This window comes from Neodiprion virginianus, chromosome 1, assembly GCF_021901495.1.
Source record: "Neodiprion virginianus isolate iyNeoVirg1 chromosome 1, iyNeoVirg1.1, whole genome shotgun sequence".
Lineage (NCBI taxonomy): Eukaryota > Metazoa > Arthropoda > Insecta > Hymenoptera > Diprionidae > Neodiprion > Neodiprion virginianus.
The window spans coordinates 10,720,440-10,745,065 of NC_060877.1; the positions used below are offsets into that span (position 1 = coordinate 10,720,440).

At 39.1% G+C, this 24,626-nt stretch overlaps 2 protein-coding genes across 4 annotated transcripts in view; one reads left to right on the plus strand and one right to left on the minus strand.

The window, feature by feature from the left end:
• Window positions 1-23,582, minus strand: part of LOC124297875 (protein dissatisfaction) — a 34,295-nt gene extending 10,713 nt beyond the window's left edge. Inside the window, exons 1-5 of the mRNA XM_046749223.1 lie at window positions 23,264-23,582; window positions 18,070-18,150; window positions 17,741-17,902; window positions 930-1,104; window positions 385-586 (exon numbers count right to left, since the gene is read on the minus strand). Coding sequence (XP_046605179.1) covers window positions 385-586; window positions 930-1,104; window positions 17,741-17,902; window positions 18,070-18,150; window positions 23,264-23,273 — 630 coding nt within the window. The 5' untranslated portion in view covers window positions 23,274-23,582. The remainder of the gene's footprint in view (window positions 1-384; window positions 587-929; window positions 1,105-17,740; window positions 17,903-18,069; window positions 18,151-23,263) is intronic.
• LOC124297899 (thioredoxin domain-containing protein 5-like) lies at window positions 10,336-13,188 on the plus strand. Of its 3 annotated transcripts, none has more exons than XR_006906681.1 (5): window positions 10,336-10,547; window positions 10,641-10,843; window positions 11,488-11,628; window positions 11,760-11,960; window positions 12,812-13,188. XR_006906681.1 is itself a non-coding variant. In XM_046749281.1 (4 exons), the coding sequence occupies exons 1-3, from the start codon at window positions 10,686-10,688 to the stop codon at window positions 11,890-11,892; spliced, it is 432 nt and encodes a 143-aa protein (XP_046605237.1). In that variant the 5' UTR covers window positions 10,336-10,685; the 3' UTR covers window positions 11,893-11,960; window positions 12,812-13,188. The 3 variants fall into 3 exon arrangements, 1 of the variants encoding a protein (XP_046605237.1); XR_006906680.1 differs by having other exon boundaries at window positions 10,336-10,518; XM_046749281.1 differs by having other exon boundaries at window positions 10,336-10,843.
• Window positions 23,583-24,626: the final 1,044 nt, after the last annotated feature.

Here is a 24,626-nt window from a genome sequence, read left to right on the forward strand (position 1 = left end):
TATGATACTTTCTGACATTAGTAATCTTAGAGAAAAATATTCTTACAAATTGCTATTGAAAGACTCAGTTTTCTACACTTATTTGTACCTTAAAATATTACTGTTTCTGTTCAATTGCAGATTTTCATGTGGATTTGTGAGAATAATCTACAAATACAGCAGACTGGTCAGGTAAATCGTAAACTTGGAGAAGAAATACATCAAGTCAGAAAATATAACAAACATTATTCATAGAACTGAAGAGATTCTTTTTCAATCTTCTATCAATCGATAAGACTGCATAAGAAAGCTAATTTTTGACGTCATAGATTACCAACAGCAGACGAATTTCTCAAGCGTACATTCCAAAAATTCTTCACCACTAATACTTGCTGATTTTAATACCTGACACTTTTCAGCGGACATAAGAATTTGCAGAAGCGGTGGCTGTGGTCCAAGATTGACAGCAGCTGTGTGATAGAGATTTGGGGGCGGCGGAGGAGGCGGGGGTGGTAAAGGTGCCGGGGGCGGTGATCCTTCGCTTGCTTTTTGCAATATCGAGACCGGCGGTGGATACGGCGATGGTTTCTGGTCGCACCTTAGGATCCTGTTCGTACATTTAAAAAACAAGTAGACATGATTATACCAAGCAATTATTCAAGACTCATACCGGGTTATTTCCGTGATGCGCCTGATAGAGACCCCTAATTTTAGGCAAATCAGGGTACAGGGTACATCAGCCGCGTGCTAACAAAAGAGCATCGGACCTGCTCAGAGTGAACTTCTATCTCGATTTGCCTACAATCAGGGGTCCCTAAAGGGTGCCTCACGGAAATAACCGGGTATATTCGTATTTGAAATCCTCGAGATGACTCAACTCTGATTATCAAGGCTCATAAATTAAGACATGCAACTAGGTGCAACAAAAGAGAGAAACAGGCGGACCCAACCTGTGATGAGTCAACAAATGTGCCGCTGGTCCATGGTGTCCAGGTGTGGCTGGGTGACCCGGAGGATGATGCGTCACGTGGGGTGGTGGCGGTTGTTGGTGATGGTGGTGATGGTGGTGATGAGACAAGTGTAGATGAGGCTTTGGCTTCCTGGGGCCCCGCTCGTGCTGCACTGCTAAACATCAATTACACCAAACATCTTCCGGTGTATGAAATCCTCTGTTCCTTATAAATTACACTCTTATGCCATTGATAATTTCGGCCCATCAATCACCGGTACGAGTACAACTCGAGCTCTAACCGTGTGTGATAAGACTTCACCAGCACACCGTTGATCGGTGTAGTTTGTTGAAAATTTAGCCATCATCTTCGATAAGTATACAGGTAGACTAAGCCTGGAGCTCAACATGCTTGAGGTGATTCGCTAATCCCGTTTCGGGTGTTAATTGAAGCTGGCTTTAACCCTACATGGGATCTCACGTGGGTGGTGAATCGGTGTTACACAACGCGTGCCAAAGTTCCCGTGAAAGCAAAGGATCGGCAAACAGATTCTATATTGTTTCAGGACGTAGCTGCTGTACGTATTCATCCACCTTCGAGTTTTCACGCGAACGGAAAGCCACAGCGCGAAGCCCTGGATCATGGGTTCGGAGAGTGCTCGAAAACCGGGAACGGCGGAGACGCCTGATGATAAATAATTAGTCGGGAATACGTGTTTCGTAAATTATATACGAATATGAGCAACCGAGGCTCGGTGACGCGGTTGGGAATGGAGAAGAGGGTTCGACCGGTCCTCAACGGCAGGGTGAGAGAAAACCCGTGTGTTTTGGGCAGAGCCGAGAGTAGCAGAGCACATCATCATTAATGAGGCTGAGCGGATCACAGACGGCGAATCCCACGCTCTCACCGGCGTCCCTGGATATTCGATTCATCCCAAACGACAGCCTAGCTGCAGTCCTGCAGTCCTGCAGCTGCATTGGCTAACAGGAAACGTTTACCATAGGCGATTTTTATTTCTTTCAAACACTCTAAATTAGCTTTGTGACAAAGTTACTACTTGCAATTTGGAACTAATCAAATCCCCGCGAAAAAATAGGTGAAATTATTATTGCACTGACATGGTGAGTAAAAAAAACTGAATTAACTTTAGACGGTAAATCTTTAATAATTTGTCTCGTGATCGACAAAATGTTCGGTGAAAAAAATTTGACTTCGCAGCTCAGACAAGAATATTTGTACAGAAATGGTGCTACACATCAAAAATGTGCGGTATAATTTGAGTTTGACTAAAATTAACTGATATATTCATGCGCGTCATATAAATATTCAGTAGGTCAGAAGAAAGTTATTATTACCGTTTAGATGAGTTACTGACATTGTTTTTGGAACCTGAGTAGTTGTGTGTAGGGTGCAAGAGATGGAACTATTCCGGCGAAGGAAACATCGATGTGAAAAGTTTATGAAAACATTTCCTCTTCTTTATTTCTAAAAGGTTTAAGTCAAATATATTATATCAAAACATCAAAATAATTCCTGTAATTGTGTGAACAAATTAACCGCGACTCATAGACGACTATTCGTATAGATGAAATTCTGTGAAAGTATGTGTAAATTTACCAGCATGGTTTCTAACAGAAAAAAGAATTGTCGCTTCTATATCGCGAATTCTTTCACAATTGATATAGAATTTTCGCATAAACTCATGAAAAGGTTTGCCAAATATTTCCTTCCGCAGCAGAAATATATTTTACTGGATTTTTTAAGCTCTGACGATTCGTGTATACGTAAATACAATTGGTACAAATGTATGTGTATATTTTTACGTGTACGTATGTAATGTATTGGTATCGCAATAAGATGAGTGACGTGCGCAATAACAAGTGCTGCTGAGACCGCTCTTGGCGTATTTGCTTTATTGATTATTTGGTAAATTCGAATAAACACGTATGGTTATTTCTTTTAGCAGACATGTTTTTATAAGGAGTTCTTGAAAGCTCAGTCGATGCAAATTACGAAGCATGAATTGTCCGAAGAACAGTCAGCCACTGATTTATGGTGTTTTTCTTTGACGGAAAGCTTGTTTATAGTAATTGAAACTCCGATAAATATTGTTTCACTTCCATTGACGTTATTTTAGTTATGAAACATTTGACGTATACACATATGCAAAATCGGAAAAACGTACCAATCAAATAGATTCACTTATTTCTTTTTTTAAACTTGTGAACGATTCATTTTTGTGACATGTTTTAAAACGATTCCAACTCGTAGTAAGATGGATTATTTTTAGCAATTGTTAGCATTGGCCATGGTGTTTTAATAAACAGTAAACTTCCTAACGAATTGTAACCTTAAAATTTCTTTCAGAATTTTCGTAAGCCTATATCAAAAGTTATTTGTATGACCATTACAGTGAACACGTAATGTTTTTCAAGTTTACAATTTTGTATTAACAGGTGTCAAGCTTATATATTTTCCTCATGACATTTGAGACTATTTTAGAAACATAAATAATGTTTTCCAGAGACAAAATTAATTTTAAATTCCTCTGAAATTAGACATGAAAAAGAAAATTCCACACATCTTTCTCAGTTGCATGTTTTTGATTCGAGAACATACTTAAATGAAGAGACAGTCTTCAATATATTTTTTCTCGGAGAGGTATTGGAACTGTTGAAAAAACTCGTTCGTAAAAAACAAATTTAACGAGTGAAACTTTTGTTATGTATTTTTGAAATGTATGTCCACTGGAATGGACAACCATTCCGAAAGGATCAAATTAGGCGAACGGCTAGAAAATCCAACCTGCAGGCCCGAAAAATACTGAAAATACAATTCTCAATATTGCGTTATATTTAGCTTCGGTTTCTTCTACTCGTAAAAATCACCGAACGTGAAGAAAATCTCAATAAATTTGACGTATTTAATTCACACGTATAATGCTTAGGGATTATTTACTCGGGATATAGTTTCATTTATTCAGATCATCAAATCAAACAGTGGGGAGAGATTGATTATCTATATTGGGATGCGATGCAGCATTCAAAGATTAGTGCACCTAGATAGGGTGGCAGTAGTATTGTCCGTTACCGGTCAGCCGTCCACTCGAATTTCTGTAATAGTTTGTGATACTTCGTCACGTCTGGATATTTAAAAAATAATTACATGAAGATTAAGTATTATAGCTTCCAATCAGTGACAGTTAAGTCAATTTTTCGATCGCGGTGATTCACGATTCGACTAAAACTGTTGAAACATTTCTTTTCTCTATCTGCAGTATAATATTGAATGCATGAAAAATGAATTTCTTGTACTCCATTGTCAGAGTTTAATCTCTAGGAACTGTGTATTTTTATGTTCCTCAATATACTGATGATTTGGAAGCGGTACGATTTAATTTTGACAGGTAATCATCAATTGTAAAGGTTCACTCAACATACTCTGATCATTTTAGAAAGATTCTAACTCATATTGAAAAACGAACAGCCGTGAGACAAAAAAAGATGTAGACATTCTGAGATTGATGTTAAATCGTTGACTATCATTAATTAATGACGGTAACGTGGAATGGAAGAAATTTAGACAATTATTGAAAGTTAACAGTTGTACCGATCTCGATGAAGATAATGAAATAATTTCCCATCACTGACTACGTTATATAAAAAAGATAAAAATGGCCGACTTCCTTCCGAGGATAGTTTTACTTAAATCGACAAATACGTGAATATATCGTAAAACGTAAGCTTACCGACGAAAGAGAGAAAATTTTTTCTTCAATAATTCAACTAACGTACTATTCATACGGCTTTGCAGTGTCTTTTTCCGAAAAGTTGAACAGAACTCTTGAACAATCGCAACAAGTCCGATCAACATAAAAACACTAAAAATTGTATGAAATGAATTTGACGGTTGTCGACGCGTTTCAAGCTCGCAATGATATAAAAAAAAAACGTGAGTCTTAAAAGCGAAACGAATAAGGGAGCAGCGAGAAGGCAGAGGTTATATACGGTTTGAAACGCGCGGCGTAAGCTGATAAGTTTAAGTATTAATTCACACGGCGTGCGAATGCATCCGGGAAAGTCGTTGGTTCAAGCTCAGGTTTTCACATTGCCCCAGTTGCGAATCGCATGCGCTGGAATGAGCCGCGCCCAGGTTGGGGGTGCAGGCTGATAGCACAACCCCCACCCACACGTGTCCGTTGGCACCGCGGGTTACCCTGGAGAGGAGCGGAGGGATGAGGGGGGGATGGGGGATGGAGGATCAGGGGCGGCACGTGCGAGCCACAATGCGCGTTCCCACACACGTCCTCCAGGCCTCCAAGCCTCCAGCCTCCAACCCCTATAAAACGGCTCACACTCGCCATCCAACTAAACGGTAAACCGATCTGTGAACATTTCAGCAGTCAGCGAGCTCGGAGGCTAATCCCTGGGTGAGCGAGGTCGCGCTACATGCACCCACCCCCGACTCACCCTTGCCGTGGATTTCCAAGCGTGTAACACGCCGGCTGAGGGTTCTTCCCGATATCTATTCATACGGGAATATAAACTTGTCTTTGGCTGTATTCAAGATACGCTTGCTTCGAATCTGATCGCACGAGATCCAGGCGTGCATCGTCTGATGCTGAGAGATGGCTCCAAGTCCTCGTGTGCTTACATGGAAGCATCGGTTCACACTTCGCACGGTATCTTGCTCAATTCTTGGAAATTTTTTATCGCAAAATCATTTCGTTTCTTATGCTGGTGTGCAAAGAAAAATTTTGAATCACGTGTTGCAGGAATGGTGAGGTGAGTTGAACCATTTGTAATTTGGGGATTCATTGAGAACGGTACATTGTGTAACAAGGGGGCAAACTCGGTCTTTTCGGGCCGAGTGTGAGTTTTCAATATTAGGCGAGTCGAAAACGAATATGGCAAATATGCAAAGCGAAAAGATCGTTGCCTCCTCGTTGCACGTGATTCTTTATATGACAAGAGTATGTTTCGCGTTTTTCACGACGCACGAAATTGAGGTTAGGGTTGCGTAATGTCAGATTTGCTCGCTACAGCGCATGCGCGCAGTACAGAAGGGACCACATTTAGCTCCTAGTAGTTAAAATTGGTCTTTTCTGTACTCCGCGCATCCGCATTCGCGGACTCACTGTATCGTCATAGAAGCGAGTACTTAGTGTACGGTAACCACGCCTAAAAAATGGGTAAACCATGCACTCGTTACATAAAAATAGTTCATCGACATTGACGCTGGACAGGAATATCGAGTACAGAAATGTGTGTTTTCTCGAGTAGACGTGAAACAACAAATTTGCTAACACATTGGTTGACTTACACTTACATAAGAATAGGATAGAGTGGTGGACAAATTCTGATCAAACGAGACGAATCTTAGAGCTAAGAATCTCAGTTTACTATAGACGTATGCTGATGAATGAACAAACTTTTACCGCTCGAAATGATTGAGATAAAATTTTTAAGGGAATATTCTGCAATAACATAATCGGTTGTTATTTTTGTTTCAACAAGACTGTATTAGTACAGCGGTAAATGAACGAAATAAAAAGGGTAAACTCTCTCAGTATTCAAAAATCTGAGAATCGTCCTAAAAGCTACAAGACACGACGGATGCCTGCGGGAACAAAGTTTTTAAAATCTGAAGCAGGACGAAGTGCAACATTAGAAATCCAACGAATATAATAAAAAAAAATCATAACCCGCTTGATTGTATTTAATATTCATACCAGTACAGAGCACGGTTTCTATGATTCCCGTGCTGATTGACGTGAGCTTAAATACAGTAACATCTATCAAGCTACAAATTGTAAAATTTTCTGCTAATGAAATACAAGAGAAGAAAAAGATGAATGTTCTTTGCAACTGATATGAAAAAGAAGTTACAGTTTCAATTCTTTAACCCTTTGTCAGTTGATTCTTAACAGACTATGTATACGCATGCAGCGAGAAAAGCTCGCGTCGTCTTTCACTTGGCTAATTCCTCCATCCGAACGGGGCGCCGTATCACGTTGTCTGTATATGCCTATACACGAGGGTGACAGGTGACGATCAAAGAGCAGCTTAACGCAACGACCCGTTACACCCATACGAGCTCACAGTTTCACCCCCGTAGCGTTGGATGGATTGACGCCGTTCGCATCGTGTAAGGCACGCCTCGCACGAATGCCTCTCACCAGCCGCCATCTCCCACGCAGAGAGAGGATCCCGTTCCCGTTCCCGTTCCCGACTAGCCGGCAAAGCTTGACAATCCCCACTGTACATTGCGAGTGCAGCATTAATCCGCGAGTATTTTCTTCCCTCTTTTTTTATTTATTTATTTGATTTTTCCCTTTTTCTTTTTTGTTCTGTTTTTTTTTTTTTTTTTTGTTCAGTGACGTTCGATTAGACCTCTCTTTTTTTCAAATAGCTCTGTTTCAGTAATTTCGACAAATAGCGGCAAATTTTTTACACAGTTCTTGTGTAATTACGTGCATTAAGCGCGTTCGCACTATTTCAACAATTACGTTATTCGTACGGAGATTGCGGTTAGCTAGAGTACGAAAACTTTTGCGTAATCCTTTGAAATTTACTGGTAGAAGACGTTGAGCTGCGGAAAATTGCGGGGAAAACAAAGGGATTCAAACTTTTGATTCACAACTTTTGAATCAATTTCACGTGCGAAGATTGCAGGGAAAGTTTGCGGAAATTTACAGTGCGCGGAAGATACATTTCTTATCGATTAAACGCTGTGTGCTTTTGTGATTATGTTGACCAACTGCCAACAAGTACAGTGTTGCTAATTTTCTCATTCGGGATCGCGTTTGCCATTTGGAAATTTTTTTATTAGAATCCTAGTCGAATTTTGCGTACACAATAACATATCACGATTTGCGAAAGATGCCGGAATGTTGTTTAGGAGTTCTGGAATCTTTGAGATTGCCTGAATATTAAAATGAAATGATTTCACCTCCGTCTCGAATAATTTTTTGGTTTCTTTTTAAAACATGAATCTCATAGATATAGAGTGAAGCTTTAGGAGTTTTTTTCTTTTTCATGGTATGATGGAAGTTATAATGAAAGTGTTAAATAACTAATCACTTCAAACGTTCAGAAGGATTCTATTTTATGTAAATTCTCCACTATAATTTATGCTTTAAAGAAAATGTTCTGTGTATTTTTTATCTGAGTGTATCTCACCCGTGCTTTAGCGTGTCCTATAAATTGTAATAACTTGAATATAGAATTTGGTAAGTTATCTTCCTAGCGACGATCACTTCTTTTTCACTCTGCGACCCTTCCATTGTTGATTAAGAACACGATACATATATATCTTGGTCTATATTTTGATATCAATAGATCTTTTCACAGATCATATGCAGACTGTTTTCACATCGGAATGATTTTAGGAGTTTCCTTTAAATTACACACCGTGTCTGACGCACTCTTGGTTTCACTACTGAAATTGTACTAGGTAGATGGATTTTACAGCTCTTTTAGATGGCTAGAAGAATTACCTCCTGAGAATTGAGGAGCGATGTTTTGGATCGGTAAATAGCGGTGCTGAATGGTGCCAACATGAATAATTATTTCGGGTAAAAGTTAATGTCAAATTTTAAGAAAGAAAAGTGAACGACATAAGTACACCTTTGCGAAGGTTCTATTAGCAAATTAGTCGATCAATATCCGATCAGGTTAAGTCGTAATGAATTTATGTGAACTCCAATTACTTTAAACCCAATATTAGGAAAGCATTTCCAACTGTTCAGAAATATATGCTATGATTCATTAGGGGTGGAAATTCTACAAATGTAATGCCAACGTGAGATGAGCTGGAAGGGAATGTACAAATGCAACATCCGCAGGCTAACGTGTAATTTTATATGGTGTATCAGAAGCGACGGGACATGATATCTCATTTAAAAATGTTACTGGTTTTCTCTCTCCTTCTTCTATTCTCCGTCCCATGGTCAAAAGAGAACGTTGATTTAATTGGAACTGCGTCAGATACTCATTGCCTAGCAGGAAATGAAAAATCAGATGGTGGAAAAACTATGCAAGAGACAATGCAGCAATGACGAATTTCAGGAGTGTGATTATATTTTAATCCGAGTGTATAACATCTAGTTTAATTTTATGCTTTGCTTTCGATAATCAGAATCAAGTTTTATCCATATTTTAACACTTTTTTCTCACCTAAAATACCTAAAAGATTTAGGCAATTTGAAAAATATCAAATTGTAACAAGATTTTAGAAAAGCTGAAGACATGTAAAAACTCTCTTCGGCGATAATTTTTTTCTCAAAATTGAAGATTATTTCATGATATGAAGTAATGTTTCTTGCGATTCAAAAATACTTCGAATATCGTATTACTGGATGACTATGTCAAAATTGCCCGAGAAGCTTTTTAAACCACAGCTAAAAAAAATATTTTTCACTATAAAATCAAATTTCTTCCAAATTTCCAATTCGTATCCTTCCCTATTTAGTTCCGACTGTTAATTTTTTCAATTTTTGATGTTAAATTTTTGCACTGCGTCTAAGTTGCAGCATAGAAAAAAACTTAGAGATGCATAATGTGTCAAAAAATATACGAGGACATATTTATTTCGTATATTGGAGCTAAACTCGTTGTGAAAAAATTTCAGAAACTGTTGTTAGGAGTTTTTTACTGCGAGTGATCAGTAGAGTTGCGCTCGTGTTTTTTTTTTTATCTTGAAAAGTGTGGCTCAAAACCAAATTAATTCATAAATGCGGCATTTTTTCTCTGAATTTTGTCAAACTAAATTACGTTCAGATCTCCATGTATGATTAAATCAGAGCGTGCATATTATATAAGGCCGAAACAAACGCTTCACCTTATCGCGAAAGGTCATAATCTTCGATCCCGTTCACAATTTATTTTCTAAAAGTACTATCAACATGAGTTCCAATCTGTATTTGGTTAGACGTTTCATTATTCATTATATCTGGAAAAAACGTATTTGTTGATGGAAAGTTTGCAAATTATTTGTCGGTCTGTTCTGAAATCTATTTTTTAAGAACTAGAAATCGATCTCACGCAAGTTTTAAACACTCGTTTACGTAAAATCCATTTCCATTATCCAGCAATTAACCTCAGAATTAATTGACTACAGCTCCAAAAGTTAATTAGTGTTGGGTACTATAAATATACATCAGCGTATCAAGGAGGATTTCGTTTAGTAGGCGGATTCACGTATTTTTTGTAATTGGAAATATTTTCTCTGTGAAACCTTACTAACGCAATAATTACAGCAGGAATGGTTATTAAAAAAGCACAGATTTGTATTCATGTTTGATTAGTTATCACACGTAATTATAAACAATCTTTTTATGCCCAGCATACTAAACCCAAATAAAATAAGAGATCATCTCTAATCTCACACAGTGTAGTTGCCTGAACTCAGCGAGTGAGCGAGATTTTTATTTGAAATGTATTCCGCGATTAGTCAATGATATTACGTGATGCAGTAGCGCGTGGATTCTGAAAAAACCTTGGATAACTGTTCCAAAGTGAGATATAGAAGAAAAAGGAGCTGTATTCTTAGGCTTCCACATTAATAACTCCGAATAAACTACCAACCAGTATGAAAAATTGGATTAATTATAATTAAGTTCGTGAAAATTTGCTCTGGAAGCAGAGTTTGGACTATTCAAAATCAACTAAACAGCAACTGACTGATCAAATTGACTCGATCCTCTTTCAGAAGAGATATTGGAAAGTTATTGATCTACAAACTCAATTTCCGACCATGTTTCTTAAACTCACCCTACTTCTCGCCACTTTCTTCATATGCCGAACGACACTTAATGCACAAATTACCAATGTCCGTGCAGTTGATTATTCGGCTGAGAAATTCCGCACAGAAGTAGCAAAAAAAGATCACTTCGTTATGTTTTACACCTCGTGGTAAGTGGTTTGTAATTTCTTACGCAAAAATGAGTGAGAAAGATTTGGGACGGGATTGAAGGTTCGAATTTGAAAAGTTCCGAAAACGCTCAATCCCGAATTATTTGGTGGCGAAACTTAAAGTGATGAAATCAAATTTTTACGAAATTACAAACTTTCGAATTTTCGTAAATCCGATGGCTCAAAATTCCGAAACGAAGGATTATGAAAATTCAAGTCACCACAGACCAAAGCTCCGAAAAGTAAAACATAGCCACACAGTTTAGTTTGATCAACGAGTGGGTGTAAAAAATTAGAAAAACTAAAAATCAGAACGATCAGGATTCCAAACGTAAAAATACAGATAATCCAAAACAAAGAAAGATCAAAGTGGTGAAATTTCACCAAGCCAGAAATTCAATGAACTGTTCGAAGATTTTTGATCATTCAGACTTTGATGTTTCAGTTTCTTAAATTTTTTCATTTTCGCGCTTTCGGAACTTTGAGTGTCAGGTTTCGGACCTTTCCGATGTTTTGTTAAAGTTTTATTACTTTACTTTAAGTTTCGCCAGCAAAAAATTTGGCGCTTTCGGCACTTTTCAAATTCAGAATTTCAACCCCGCTCCACGGATATAATTATTGAAAATATACTTGACACTCATCAGGTGCATATATTCTCTGGAACTAATGCCGACGTGGGATCAACTGGCTTCAACACTCAACGGCAGTCAAATTCAAATTGCCAAAATCGACTGTGATCGATATGGTAGACTTTGCTGGCAGAACAGCGTCACGGGATATCCAACGTAACGATGAATAATTACCATAAGATTGCTTTTCGTTATCTTAAGCTTAACTTCTTGACTGCGGTATCTTTATTTTGGTATCCGAGCAATTTAACTGACAATCTGATGATGATCTGAATATTCATTTTCAGCCTAAAGTTCTTTAAAGCTGGTCAATGGCCGGGTGTCAAGTACATGGGAAATCGGAGGTTGCACGACATGAGGAATTATATCGATGAGCAAGGGGAATTAAGCAGCCGCGAATACATCTTTGTTGGAATGTGATAAATCAAACGTTGAAATTGTTTAATTATGGTATAATCAACGTACAAAACATTACCGTATCACGTGAGGTAACCGTAATATTTTGAACGATTCGAATTTATTTTATTTGTTAGAAATTTCCCCATCGGCGCATATTTTTTAGCCCTTGCTCGAGTAGCGACAGCAAAATTAAATTATTGACGAGTCAGCGTTACTTCGGGTTTTTAAGTCTAATGCTTTTTTATCCGGCGGATTTGTTAGACATCCAGGGTAATCGAAACCCTGACAAACCAAGAAAGGTTCGATGACTTGTTAGAAAAACACGCCGGAACATATTTAAAAAATGTTACGGTCTGTAAAACAAATTTGAAAAAGATAAAACAGACTCGTGAAGATTCTAAGCAGCATTAATCTATTCTAAATATAATCTTGTTACGTAAGAGCGAATAACGCGAGCGTATTCATTTCACTTTATCGCGAAAGGTCATTGTCCCCGATTTTGTTCGCAATTTATTTCTATCTCAGTGTTTCTGAATTTAATCAAACCTTAAACACTTCTTTATATTTGATAAAAATGAGCTGCTGGCGCAAAGTTTGTTAGTTATATGCGGTAGAATTGTGAAAACTATTTCTCAAGACGCAGAGAATTTTTAAGTGATCGATCATGTGTTTTCATTTCGTAGCAGCTAACCGATTAAAATTAATTTTGCAATAATTCATGCAAAGATTCGTACCGAGCGTGGAAGACGCGGTTCGTCGAAAGGCGAAAGCTTCATAATCCTCTGAAACAAGGTGCAAAAGACTGAGCAGGGGCAAATTGTCAGAGAAAACAAAGAGATTCCAACTTTTTGTTTGACAAGTTTTGAATTGATTGGGCGTGAATTGGTTCCACGGAAAGTTTGAGGATATATTGCCAGATTTAACACTGTGTGCTTTTCAGATGATGTTGACCAACTGCCAACAAGTAGAGTATAGGCCATATACAGACACGACGCGCAGGTCAACCAATCATCCATCGGTCTGCCTTTTCGTCCCAGAGTTTACTTTGGAAATTTCAAACTCTACGTTCATACAGTTTCAAACACTGTGCAACCGACACGGCGAATATATCGTTGTAGGAACTCCTAATCTCGAATAATTAGTGCATACTGTGTATTCTCATGGAAATTATTTACTGTCAGAATGAAACTATACTATAGCAAACTATTTAAAAAAAAAAAAACTGTCCAAAGCCGAATAGTTTAATTGAAGTACCAGTCGATATACCATTTAAATTATACTGTATGATGTAAGAATAAAGTACGAAGGTATCACGAATCTTTGTGTGTCAATATTAATTTGATTTTTCATCGATAAATGGCAGTCGAATTTCTGGCTATGCTTACTGAAGCAGAAAAAAAAAATAATAATAATTATAATAACGTTCCGATTGTAGCCGGACGAATGAAAATTTTCTCCAATTCATTTCCATTTATGACTCAAACTTGGCAATACTATTAACGAACAAAGAATTGCTTAAGCTGATACTTAGACAAGGTTTAAAATACAAAACATGTATGCATATATGTATATCGAACTGTAATATCGTACAGAGGGTTAAACTATACGATTCGATGGAATTGAACATTTCGTATGCCTACACATATCCATTTTTATATACAGAGTTTGAACCGAGCACAAGGGTTCTATTTTATTTCTTTTTCATAAAAACTGTTTGCCGAGGAATAAAGTACCAGATCCCCGGGATATTATTTATTGATACATAGCCGAGAACGCGCGATGGCTGCTCCTGCAGCGGCGTGGATATAGAAGGTGCAAAAATGTATTGGTACTCGCATACCAATAGATATCAGCCAGCAGACAGACACACACACACACTCGGAGCCAGTAATACCTGGAGGACCAGAGGAGGGGGCTCGATGCGGTGGCATAATGGGGTGAAATGGGCTCGGGGTTCGCTCCTGGAGGATTCTTCGCGGTTGGGGAAAGGGGATGAAAGGGGATGGAAGATGCAAGTGGGGGAAGAAACGGACCTGGAGGGGTTCGAAGACTCTCGAGGAGGCAACGAAGCCGTGACGGCATTCTGCATTAGCGGAATGATACGGGCGGGCTTCGTGTATACGTATACATTACACACTTAGGCGATAAATCGTGGCTGCGTCAAATCCTTGAACTGATTTTGCTGATTTTCCGCCGTAAGTTTTGAGACGCCACAGAAACCTGGGTGACGAATACTTTCACCTACTAGATATATTCTTCACTTGGCCAATTTCGAAAATATTTAATGGTAATTGTAGGCGTAATCTGGTTTGGCGATTTCAAGAAAGCAGAGCTTTTCTCTTCGACGATACATTATACCATGCATGCATTCGGAGAAGGAGCGGTTCAAAATTCATGATAAACGTGTAACTACGTGTTTGGCAATGGTCATAATTCAAATTATTGTTACATAATTTTAATGTTGGGCCCGATTGAGTGACGATATCATCGATGTAACGAACAAGATCACGATGTATGTTGTAATATCCTGACCGCGAACAAGCTTCTGACTCTTCAAATTTAGCGACACGGGTGATATTGTAGCTTGGTTAATGCGTGGGTGATAATCAAAATCTAGCAAAAGTGAATTATACAATAATATGTATGTAAAGAGTTTCGAATCGAAATGACTGACTGCATTTGCTTGAAATGAGGATATAAGGTATTGTTTATAAGATGGTATTGAATGACATGCCAGAAATTTAAAGATTATGAATTCAATGAGAATGGTCTTCATTGTACCTCGCATTTTTTTGCGAACATACGGTCTCGAAATTAGTATATTTAAAAATTTAGATCTCAAATTTACTCAGGAGACGGGGTTGAAGTGCCAAATTTTAAAAGTTCCGAAAGCTCCAAAATCCAAATTTTTTGGTGGTGAAACTTAAAATAAAGAAATCAAGCTAGGACGAAACATCAAAGTTTCGAACCGTCCGAAACCCGACACTCAAAGTTCTGAAAGGATAAAATGCCAAAAGGGTATAACTCTGACAAGTCAAAGTTGCGAAAATGCAAAAACGAGAAACTTTAAAAAATCTGAAACATCGAAATTCCGAATAATTCGAGATTTTCTGTTTCGTGAATTTCTGGCTTGGTAAAAATTCACCACATTGATATTTCTTCGATTTGGATTCTCGTTATTTTTACGTTCGGAATCGTGGTTGGTTTTTCTGATTTCTCACACCCACTCGTTGAGTAAACTACGCTGTGCGATTATGATTTAATTTTCGGAATTTTACTTTTCGGAACTCAGCTTAATGGCATGTTGAATTTTCGGAACTTTGCACCGTCGGGTTTCCGACCATTCGAAACATTGTTGTTTCGTAAAAGTTTGATTTCTTTACCGCAATGTTTGCCACCAAATAATTCGGAATTAAGCGCTTCCGGAGCCTTGCTCATTCGGAACTTCAACCCCAGCCCATTCACTCTTAATCACAACATATCCTTAATTCTTTCATTCAATCGCGACTACAAATTCTCCAGTAGAACAATAAAAGTGAAATGAAAAAAGTATAAATGTATCCAACGTCATACGGCGATAGAGTCGAGAGGGAGATAAAAACACTGCGATAATTCAAAAAGCCCAAAAATTTTCCTCCTCCCGTGTGACCGTGGAGGCATGTCGCCCCATTATAACACCTGGCGATCTCTCGACCAGTCCGAAAATCATATATTATTAAACATGTAGGTACCGTGTTACACAAAAGGTACTCGTGCTAGCTAGTCGGCAGATCGGGGGTGAGAGGGTGGCGCTCCAGACGGGGTTGTAAAGACGAGGTAGAGGGGGGGGGAACCCGCGGTGCGGGAGAACGGGATGATTGCACGCCTCGGGCGGTTCCCGAAGCATCACCCGCTCGAGCTATAACTTTTAAAGGTACCACCCCCACCGAAAAGACTATTGCGACGTGATGCGGGAAGCGGCGGAACGCCCGGTTCGACACGGAGTGTGCGGTTTCCGTCAGCGGAAATGAGGAACGACGGAGACTTTCGAAATAACGAACGCAGCGTCCTCCGTCCAGAGGTGACTTCGCCCAGCCGAGGAACCGAATCCTATCGTGTGCAGACACCCTAAAGGTACGAAGCTCTGCCGCTAATTGAATCTCCTCTCTTATTCGTCTGGAGCCCCCGCGGCCGCTGGGAACCCGGCCACCCGTCCTGCATTAAACACCCTGCCACCCCCGAAGCGCCCCGCCGCAACCCCACCACCGTGCTTCAGAAGCGGTTGCGCCTCAGCCAGGCCGCTCCTCTCTCACCCTGTCCGTCAAATGGCCTCTTTCCCTCCCTCGATTTCTCCGCAAGCTCGCCCCCCCCCCCCCCCCATGGTTCCCGGAAATATCGGCCTCTAGAATTCTCTGCGGAGCATCGTCTTGGCCGCATTTTGTGTGTGCAATGGGATGACCAACGGAGTAAGCTCATTTGCCTGATCGCCCCACGCAAACTCCGAGTTTGTATGCGTAATGGACGGTCGGTGACGGTGCATCTATATTCTGACGGCTCTATTCCTAGGTTATTGCCATGTCTGGATCTGTCGTGTTATATTGTATAATCTCAATCAAAGGAGACTCGATCTGGTAGGACTGGGATTTTTGCCGTTTGCGATACCGAGGGGTTTGTACAGGCACTGTGTGACCCATGATTCCGAGGATTAAGTACTTTGATACTTGAGGAATGTGCAGATGCTTGTCACACTTTTGGTTCATGATCGGTTATACCTTTTTAACCGTATTGTAACTTTGGAAAGCCTTATTGTAGCTGAAAAGTGCGGTTGGGATAGCTTAAAATTCAGTCGATTGGAATGATTCTGATTTTTAGAGTGGGTTGGTTGAAGAAATATTGAGAGATGGCTGAGTAACATATCGTAACGAGATCATCTGTCAGAGCAAGTGCAAGTGTAATTTATCAATACCTTATCAAAGTTGGAAACTTATTCATACTTGAACCAGAAGTAAAGTTCGTTCAACGTCATGCCCAGAACCAAAACGCGTGACTTTGATCTTCCTGTTACTCCCGAATTACGAGAAATTTGAAAATAATCGTTCAGTGTAGGTGTTTTACAATCGTAGATCATAGAGGATTCTCAAATATATGCTACTCCTGCTTTATCCTTCTATAACGAGTTTGTCAATGATGTTCGGATAAGTGTCGATAAGATTGAAAGCTCTTCTTACAGAGGTGTTTGAAAATACCCAGCGTTCTCTGCGCCTGGCAGATAAAACGGTTCACGAAAGTTCTATCGATTTTAACAGCGGGGAAAAAAAGCTCGAGCTTATAATCCTGATCAATCGTTGGCGAAGCGTGTGGCAAAATTGAAAGGGTTGTCAGTCGCGGGGACTAAGAGGACAAAGTTGACATTAAGTTATCGATTCGTCGTTTCTTCCCTTATCCCAGACTCCCGACTTCATGGGTTTTCGATCTTTCGAAAATTTCCCCAACTTTGAAATGAGTAAATTTCACACATAACGACGCAGGCCTCGAATACCTACGAAAGCACATGAAACCCTCGTGTAATTCCACTTCATTCAGAGCTTTGAGGGGGAGCGATGGATCGGTTCTACAAACATCAAAATGCGACGTCACGATGAATGAGAAGTTATTCGATAATAATTAACACGTTTGTTTGCGGATTAAGCTCCGTGTAATTTCATTGTTCGTTTGATTTACGAAGGGGAGAATTTCGCAATTTAACGTCGAACCACAATCGAGCAGGTAACGTAACATGACGTCACGTAACATGACGTGTCGCATAACGATAACGTCGACCGTTTCAGGTACAGGAAAATAATCAAAAATTCATTTCAATAGCGAGCTTGCAATTGCGATGCCGACTTACCGTCCTTGTTCATGCTGGCTTGAAAACACTTGGTGAGACGACAGGCTCGGCACTGATTCCTGTGCGTTTTGTCGATGGGACAGCGCCCCTTCAGATCACCCTGAGCTTTGCACGTGTAGACGCGATTTCTATGAATGCTTCTCTTGAAAAATCCCGAACAGCCTAAAAATTTGAGATAATTTGATATCTGGATGCGTTTTCTCGTGATGCAATTTAATCAATGATGGATCGAAAGGTCAATATAACCACGAGTTGGCGATTCACTGGATAATTACTATGCTCGAAGATCCAAACCGTTTCATTTTTTACCGTCACAATTTTTTACTCACCGTCGCAACTGTAGATGCCGTAATGTTTGCCCGAGCTACGATCCCCGCATACCTTGCACGGGATATCAAGTAGCCTGTCTCCTAAAATCAAATAAAATTATAAAAATTGCTCTAAGGTGCGTCTCAAATAGCGACGTTTGAAACTAATTCTTGTTCTGCTGAGACATTGATTACAAAATACGTATTGTCGACGATTTTCCATAATATTTCATACAATTCTTTGCCATTCGAAAGTATTGAACGTATTTCTTTCTGGCCATTTGTTAATTTGTCTTAGAATCTTATGATATTTTCTTCTGAAGTATTTTCATGTTTGCAAGTAATCAATCTGTAAATTTTTACCTGACATAAAATTGGGAGCTTTTGATCTACGTGATGAATACTGTTAACAGTTTCACAAATAATAAGACTATCTTATTCCGCAAAAAAAATACTATGTAGCGAATAGAGAGATATAATTAAAAAATTATGGTATACAAAATCACGGAGAAATCATCCACAGAAAAATGGGCAAACTCGCAGAACTTGGTGTACATATGACTAAAAAAAAAAGGAACGTAACTTTTTCGAGAAATGTAGGAAATTCGGAGTTTTTCTACAAAAAAAAAAAAATGTTTTTCACAGATAGAAATAAAGAGAAATTTGCTGTCAAAATTTATCCAGAGATATTACTCTAGTTCAAATGCGGAGCGTGATACATGTGAAGGAGCCATTTTGTATTCGAGCAGACGTAGGAGGAATAAAATTACTAAGTATGAAAAAAACCAAGTGAAGAGAAAGCAGAAAAGAGAAAAAGAAGAAGCAGCAGTCAAAAGAAAGGACAATTCAATTTGTAAAATCGCAAAGCCCGCCGGTTGAGAAAAAAAGATGCGGGGTGTAAGAAAAGGCGCAAGAAAACGAGGAGACTGAGCGCAGGGGTGTTTCGGTCCGCGAAGGGCAGGAATCGAGCTCAGTGCTAATCTGTTCTCCCCCATTCGCGGCAACCCTAATCGTCCTAATGATCCACGGTAAGAAAAACACAGCCGCGTGCCTAAGCCAACCGTAGAGACGAAGACAACTCCGGCCCGTATACGCCACCAACCCTAAAGGATTATCTTCATCTGCCTACCCACCTTTCACAGCCCCAAAGCACGTAATTTAAGTAAACCAACCCCTGGACGAAACCCGCGGAGTTTCACCTCACACAAACCCATCCGACACGCGACGCTGGGTGGAGACGTTTAAGGATGAATACGTATAACGCAGAAGAGAGAAGAACCTCCTCCCCTAGTGTTTAATCAATCTGCAACTCAAAGTCGCGCATTCAACGACACCGCTCCAGCTTTCATCAGCAGGAATCGGCTTACTGATTACAACTTGTTCGTCGATCTGTATGCCGCATGCGTTTCACCTCTGCACGTGAAATGGAAGCAAAAATAGAGTGGGAGTCACAGTTCCGAATGTTAAAATAGTCGACTGGTCGAAAATCCGAAATTTTCGAGATACGAATTTTGAAATAAGGAATGATCAGCGTACCGAAATTGAGAATTTCGAGAAATCACCGTGTAGAATAATTGTTTTCCCGAGAGTTTATTTAACCAAATGCTCCTTTATACGGAAAGGTATTGTCAGAACAGTCTGCGTTTCGAATGAATAAAGCACAGAATGTAAAGATACAGAAGAATAAAAGTTCCGAAATCGAAAATTGAAAGCGGCTGATACTTCGGAAAAGCTAAAAAATTATTTGTTTTTGAATTGAATCGAACAAAATTTAATCACGATGGCTATATTTATAGTTGTAATACTATTAAATTATAAATGCAATTCGTATGACGCACTTTTTTTGTTATGCATTCTTTTTTCTTCTCCATTATTTGCAGTATAGAAAAATGCACACACCCAGGAATCCGCTAGTATCTACATCTTGTATTTTATACCATCTTATTGTTCTTAACTTTAAAGTCCACGCCCGCGTCAAATGGTTACATTGATGTTTCTACGTATTATTACAGTTGAATCTGTTTTTAGATATTCTTTCCGTTATTACGATTAGCGAAACAGTAGAAACGATTCTGTCAATTTGGGCACTCTGTTCAGAAACATGTATAAATTTAGCACTTGTTGAATCGGGCGGGAAAGTGGATTCATGTTTATTATTTTAGATAAAGAAAATTAAATTTTTATATAATAGTTAAGCAAGCAAATATCCGTATCGCATTGAAATTACTGTAAATATACCTAACGTTGAAGAAATAGGAAAAGAATTACAGTTTTCTAAAAATGATCAAAACTGATATCAAAGGGTGAAAATCATAACGTTGAAAATGAACATTTACAATAAAACTAAACCAATAGCTACGATTTAAAAATAAAGAAAATTCCGAGCCATGTAAACACATATTAATCGATTTTTTCAGGTAATTATTATTCTCTCCAAGCATGGAATCCCCAATTGGTTCACGTCACATTGAAACGAGCAGTCAACGCCGCTCAAGTAATAATACCGCATAATTCCGTCAATGTATTCAGAATACCGCTTAAAAGCTGTATACCCTTAAACGCAATTCAAACTTTAATAAAAACGCTTCGATAATTATTCAGTTGAGTTAAAAAATTAAATTCTGCAATCCTGTTCTGTTTTTTTTTTTTATTTTGTTTTTTTTTCGTAAGTAATTTTTTATTACCACGTCTGTTTTTCTATAGTTTTTAATTATGTCACGGTTCCTGCGTGAGGTATAATTTCTGAACTGCGAAATGCACCCTGCAAGAGATTTCCTCGAAGCGAATTAAACTTTTTTACATTTTCCTTTTCACGTCGCCATTAGGATTCAATCTAGCGGTAACGAGCTACGTAATTACATCCGCCTGCGGCGCTTTCGTGCTATGATAATCTCTTCTTTCAGAGACGGTTGTATTCGGTAAAAGAAATTATAGCAGCGGCTTATTGTACGTGTATTCTGCAAGACTTTTCTACCGCTTTTATTTTATCCCCTTTATATGCAAATAATGCTGTCGTCGCAAAAGCGGATCGAGAGACATTTGAAGGAATTTTCGAGAATGGCTCGCTGACTGCGTGTCGCTGAAAATACGTATACAGAGAAATTTTCATCATGTGATATCTACGGTACGATTCTTCGACGAAAGTTTACACGAATGAAATATCGATATGAAATTTTTAAAAACGGAACTGCAGATTATGTAATGAATAAAACGATTTTCCAGAGTTTTGCTGCTTTTTTTAATACATGAGCTAATATTCGACCGCAGATATCGTTTCAGAAATGATATAAATCACATTCGAAATTACTCAGAAGCTTTACTACTGAACGAGGAGAAGCACTGATGCGAATATCAATTATACAGTGGTGAGAGTTTCAACGACCAATGTGAACATTCGTTTGTTTTCTCCCTATTTTGTAATTATAACAGACTATGCTGCAGTGTTACGTGATTGCCAGAGAGTGTTATGAAATATACTTTAGTCAATTTTACTCACTGGTAGAAGATGTTAAATAATACACGAAAAATATTTGTATGTGTATGAAGCCTATATTAGAATCACAATTTAAAAAAAAGTATTTACCTTCAGATTTTTGTCTACATTTTGGCAAACTTAAAAAAACTTGAAATCATTAAAAAAAAAGGATTCTGACATTTAAGATTAAATGGAGATGAGTGGTTAATTTGGCTGATCTTAATTGGGCTAACCGAAGAACTTGACGCTCGGATGCGTTTCTTATCCACAGATAATTTACGAATGAAATCGTGTATTTTGTTATTTTTTTATTCAAATAACACAAACACTACCCAACCGATAACATCCAAACTTTAGTAAATTCAAAGCTAAGAAAAGCTAAAAACAAATGCATACTCGAGATATCATTTTCATTTTTTTATTTTTTTTATTTTCACATGTTATTCGAATAACTCGGAAATTACTGGATCGATCATATCCAAAATGTAAACAGTTTGAAGTCAAGAAAACCATTCAAATGAAAAAAACGCAACCTTTCATTTTTGGGTTTCTATGATAATAATAACATCTCTCCATTTTCTTTCCATCTGTTTACTAATTTTGTGACCGAATGTTACCGTTCAAACTAATTTCTGTCATTTTACTTTCAAAAATTTTACGACTTTAATTACTTCATACATTGTATTTACAGTGAATTTACTATACATTTTACAATTTAATTCATTTGCTGAATTTCGTCAAGATTTTTCAATCAGTCGGTTATTGACAAAAAACAACTAACGTAGTCGATTTGTAAACTGAAAAGTGTGTACTCTTTTACAGTAAATATGTTTCACAAGTAATTGTCTGTTGACAATTATTGATGTTATTACGCATAAACGTATTAAAGTTTCGTTTAAGTGTTACGGAATCACTTTAGATAATCACAGTACTAGAAGCTGAACTTTATACCTTCCCATTTCAGATAAGAGAATAATGGAAAAGTTATTTCAATCGCCTCAAAAATGAAAAGTGGAATTTAAACTGATTCTACATGTTTGAAGGTCCAGAAAATGACCTTCGACTATTTTCAAATGAACGCCTGGATGCGTGTGGACAATCTTTTATCCCAGGGCATTTCGAGAACGGATAATCAGATTTTCACGAGTTTAGTCTCAATCCACTGGCCTCTTCTCACCTCAGAATCAATTAGTTTTTCTGTACGTATAATCGGCTAAATGGTTTCAGAGTTATATTCGAAGAACAAATTTTGAAGAACAAAAAAACATTTTGTTAGGTAATTTTTTTGTTTTCTTTTAGTCTTGAAACGTGTCCTAGTGGAAAGTTCGTACGCCCACCCATCAAGATGAGCTAAATTAACCACTCGTTCGGACATCAGAACACTCTTTTCCACAGAAACTAAAAAAAAAAAATAAACAGAAACAGAAGAAAAATGAGACGACGGAATAAAACCATCAACAAGACTCGCGACCGTGTACATTCAACTTCGTAGCCGACGAGTTTTTTGAATTTCCGTTGAAACTTGGAAAAGTAAAAAAAAAACAAAAAAAAGTAAAGAAAAACAACAAGACAAAAACGTGACAACTCAACACGGTTCCGTTGACGCGCGTGCGTTCAAATTCACGAAAAAACCCCGACGATTATTCAGAATCGCGCATTACGAACTTTCGACGAGGTGGAATTGAGATCGACGTATACGCTTGCCTGCACAAATGACGTAAAAACGATCAGAAGACTGACCTGTTCCCATCCTCTGCGACGAATCAAAAGTCGGGCATCCCCGTCGAAGACTTCCGCTTCAGTCGAGGTCGTGTAGTCGAGTTGTTCTCTCTCCCGTCGGGGTCCTTAGGGTCGTTCGACCGCCCCCGGGAGATGGAACACGAGCATACAGGGGGGTGCGATCAAGTCAGACGCGAGCGTTCGCCAGGTTTTTCGCGGGGGCGGCGGGAGCTACGCCGCAGACTTAGGACTAGGCGGGCGTCGCGACGCCGACGCCGCAGAACTCTTAACGTCGACGCGATTTGGCCGCTGCTCGGGTTTGACGTGACGCGTTGTTGGCGGGGCGCCGAAGGGCGGCTCCCAGGCTTGCTGGCTCACTGGCTCTACGCGTCAGCTCGCCTTGCAGGGGTGCCAAGTTGGCTCTACCTCGCGGAGGGCGGCTCCAAGGCCATGTTGTCACCCGGGGGTGGCCGAGCCGCCCCAACCGCGTCATGGGCATCCACCACCCCCAAGCCCCCGACCCCCGCCGCTTGTGACGCGCGTCCTGATTCGTCGGCTCGGGGGTTGTGGGCGGGGTTTCGGACCGAGCGGAGCTACCCTCGAACCTCGAGGACACCCTTGCATCTCCATCGTCGGTCGGGGGCTGGGGGCGCGGGGAAAATCTCGTCGCGGTATCCTCCGGGCCTGTTTGCCTCCGCAGCGATCAACCAGCTACGCCTATCCATCTACTTTCTGCACGTCATTTTATATACCTGCAGGAGTGTTGGACCTAAAGTCATTTCGGGACTCGCTGAACGCCGTGTAAACCTCACAAAGTTCTCGAAATACAGATGTGGGGATGTATCCCAACGATCGTGAGGATCTAATGGTTATTTTCGTTTATACGGCTTATGCCAAGTCGTAAGAACGTCAAAAAATAATCGATTTTCGCTTGCGTCTATTATTTTTTACCACTTAATCGAGTGTAATCAATTGTTATTAAAACTCGATTATTTTTCCCAACGATCCGGTTTCGTTTTTTAGTCCCACGAACGATGCGATGCAATGTCAATTTATTTCATTATAGATAGAATAAGAGAGATAAATGAATATTGTTAACTGAAATTGAAAAATGTTTTGAATGAAACTATAAATTATCAAGAAACTGCTCCGTTATTAAGACTACATAATGTAATTTACGAAATTTTGGTTTCATATATGTACACCGTTTCAAATACATACGAAATAATCGATTAATTTTACACCGATTCAATCGAGTCGCGTTCGATTATTTTTTTCAACTCGATTAATCGATTATTTTCAGCTTAGTGGCATAAGGTTCTCTCAGTTTTCGGAAACAAAGGTGACAACGTGTTCAACTGTATCTTCCAAGTGTATAATTGAA

What these genes read in the sequence shown, in the direction of transcription:
- LOC124297899 (XM_046749281.1), top strand. Translation starts at nt 10,686, where the DNA reads ATGTTTCTTAAACTCACCCTACTTCTCGCCACTTTCTTCATATGCCGA. An exon ending in GTTATGTTTTACACCTCGTG is followed by an intron (nt 10,844 to 11,487) that starts GTAAGTGGTTTG and finishes GACACTCATCAG; the next exon opens with GTGCATATATTCTCTGGAAC. An exon ending in AGCGTCACGGGATATCCAAC is followed by an intron (nt 11,629 to 11,759) that starts GTAACGATGAAT and finishes ATTCATTTTCAG; the next exon opens with CCTAAAGTTCTTTAAAGCTG.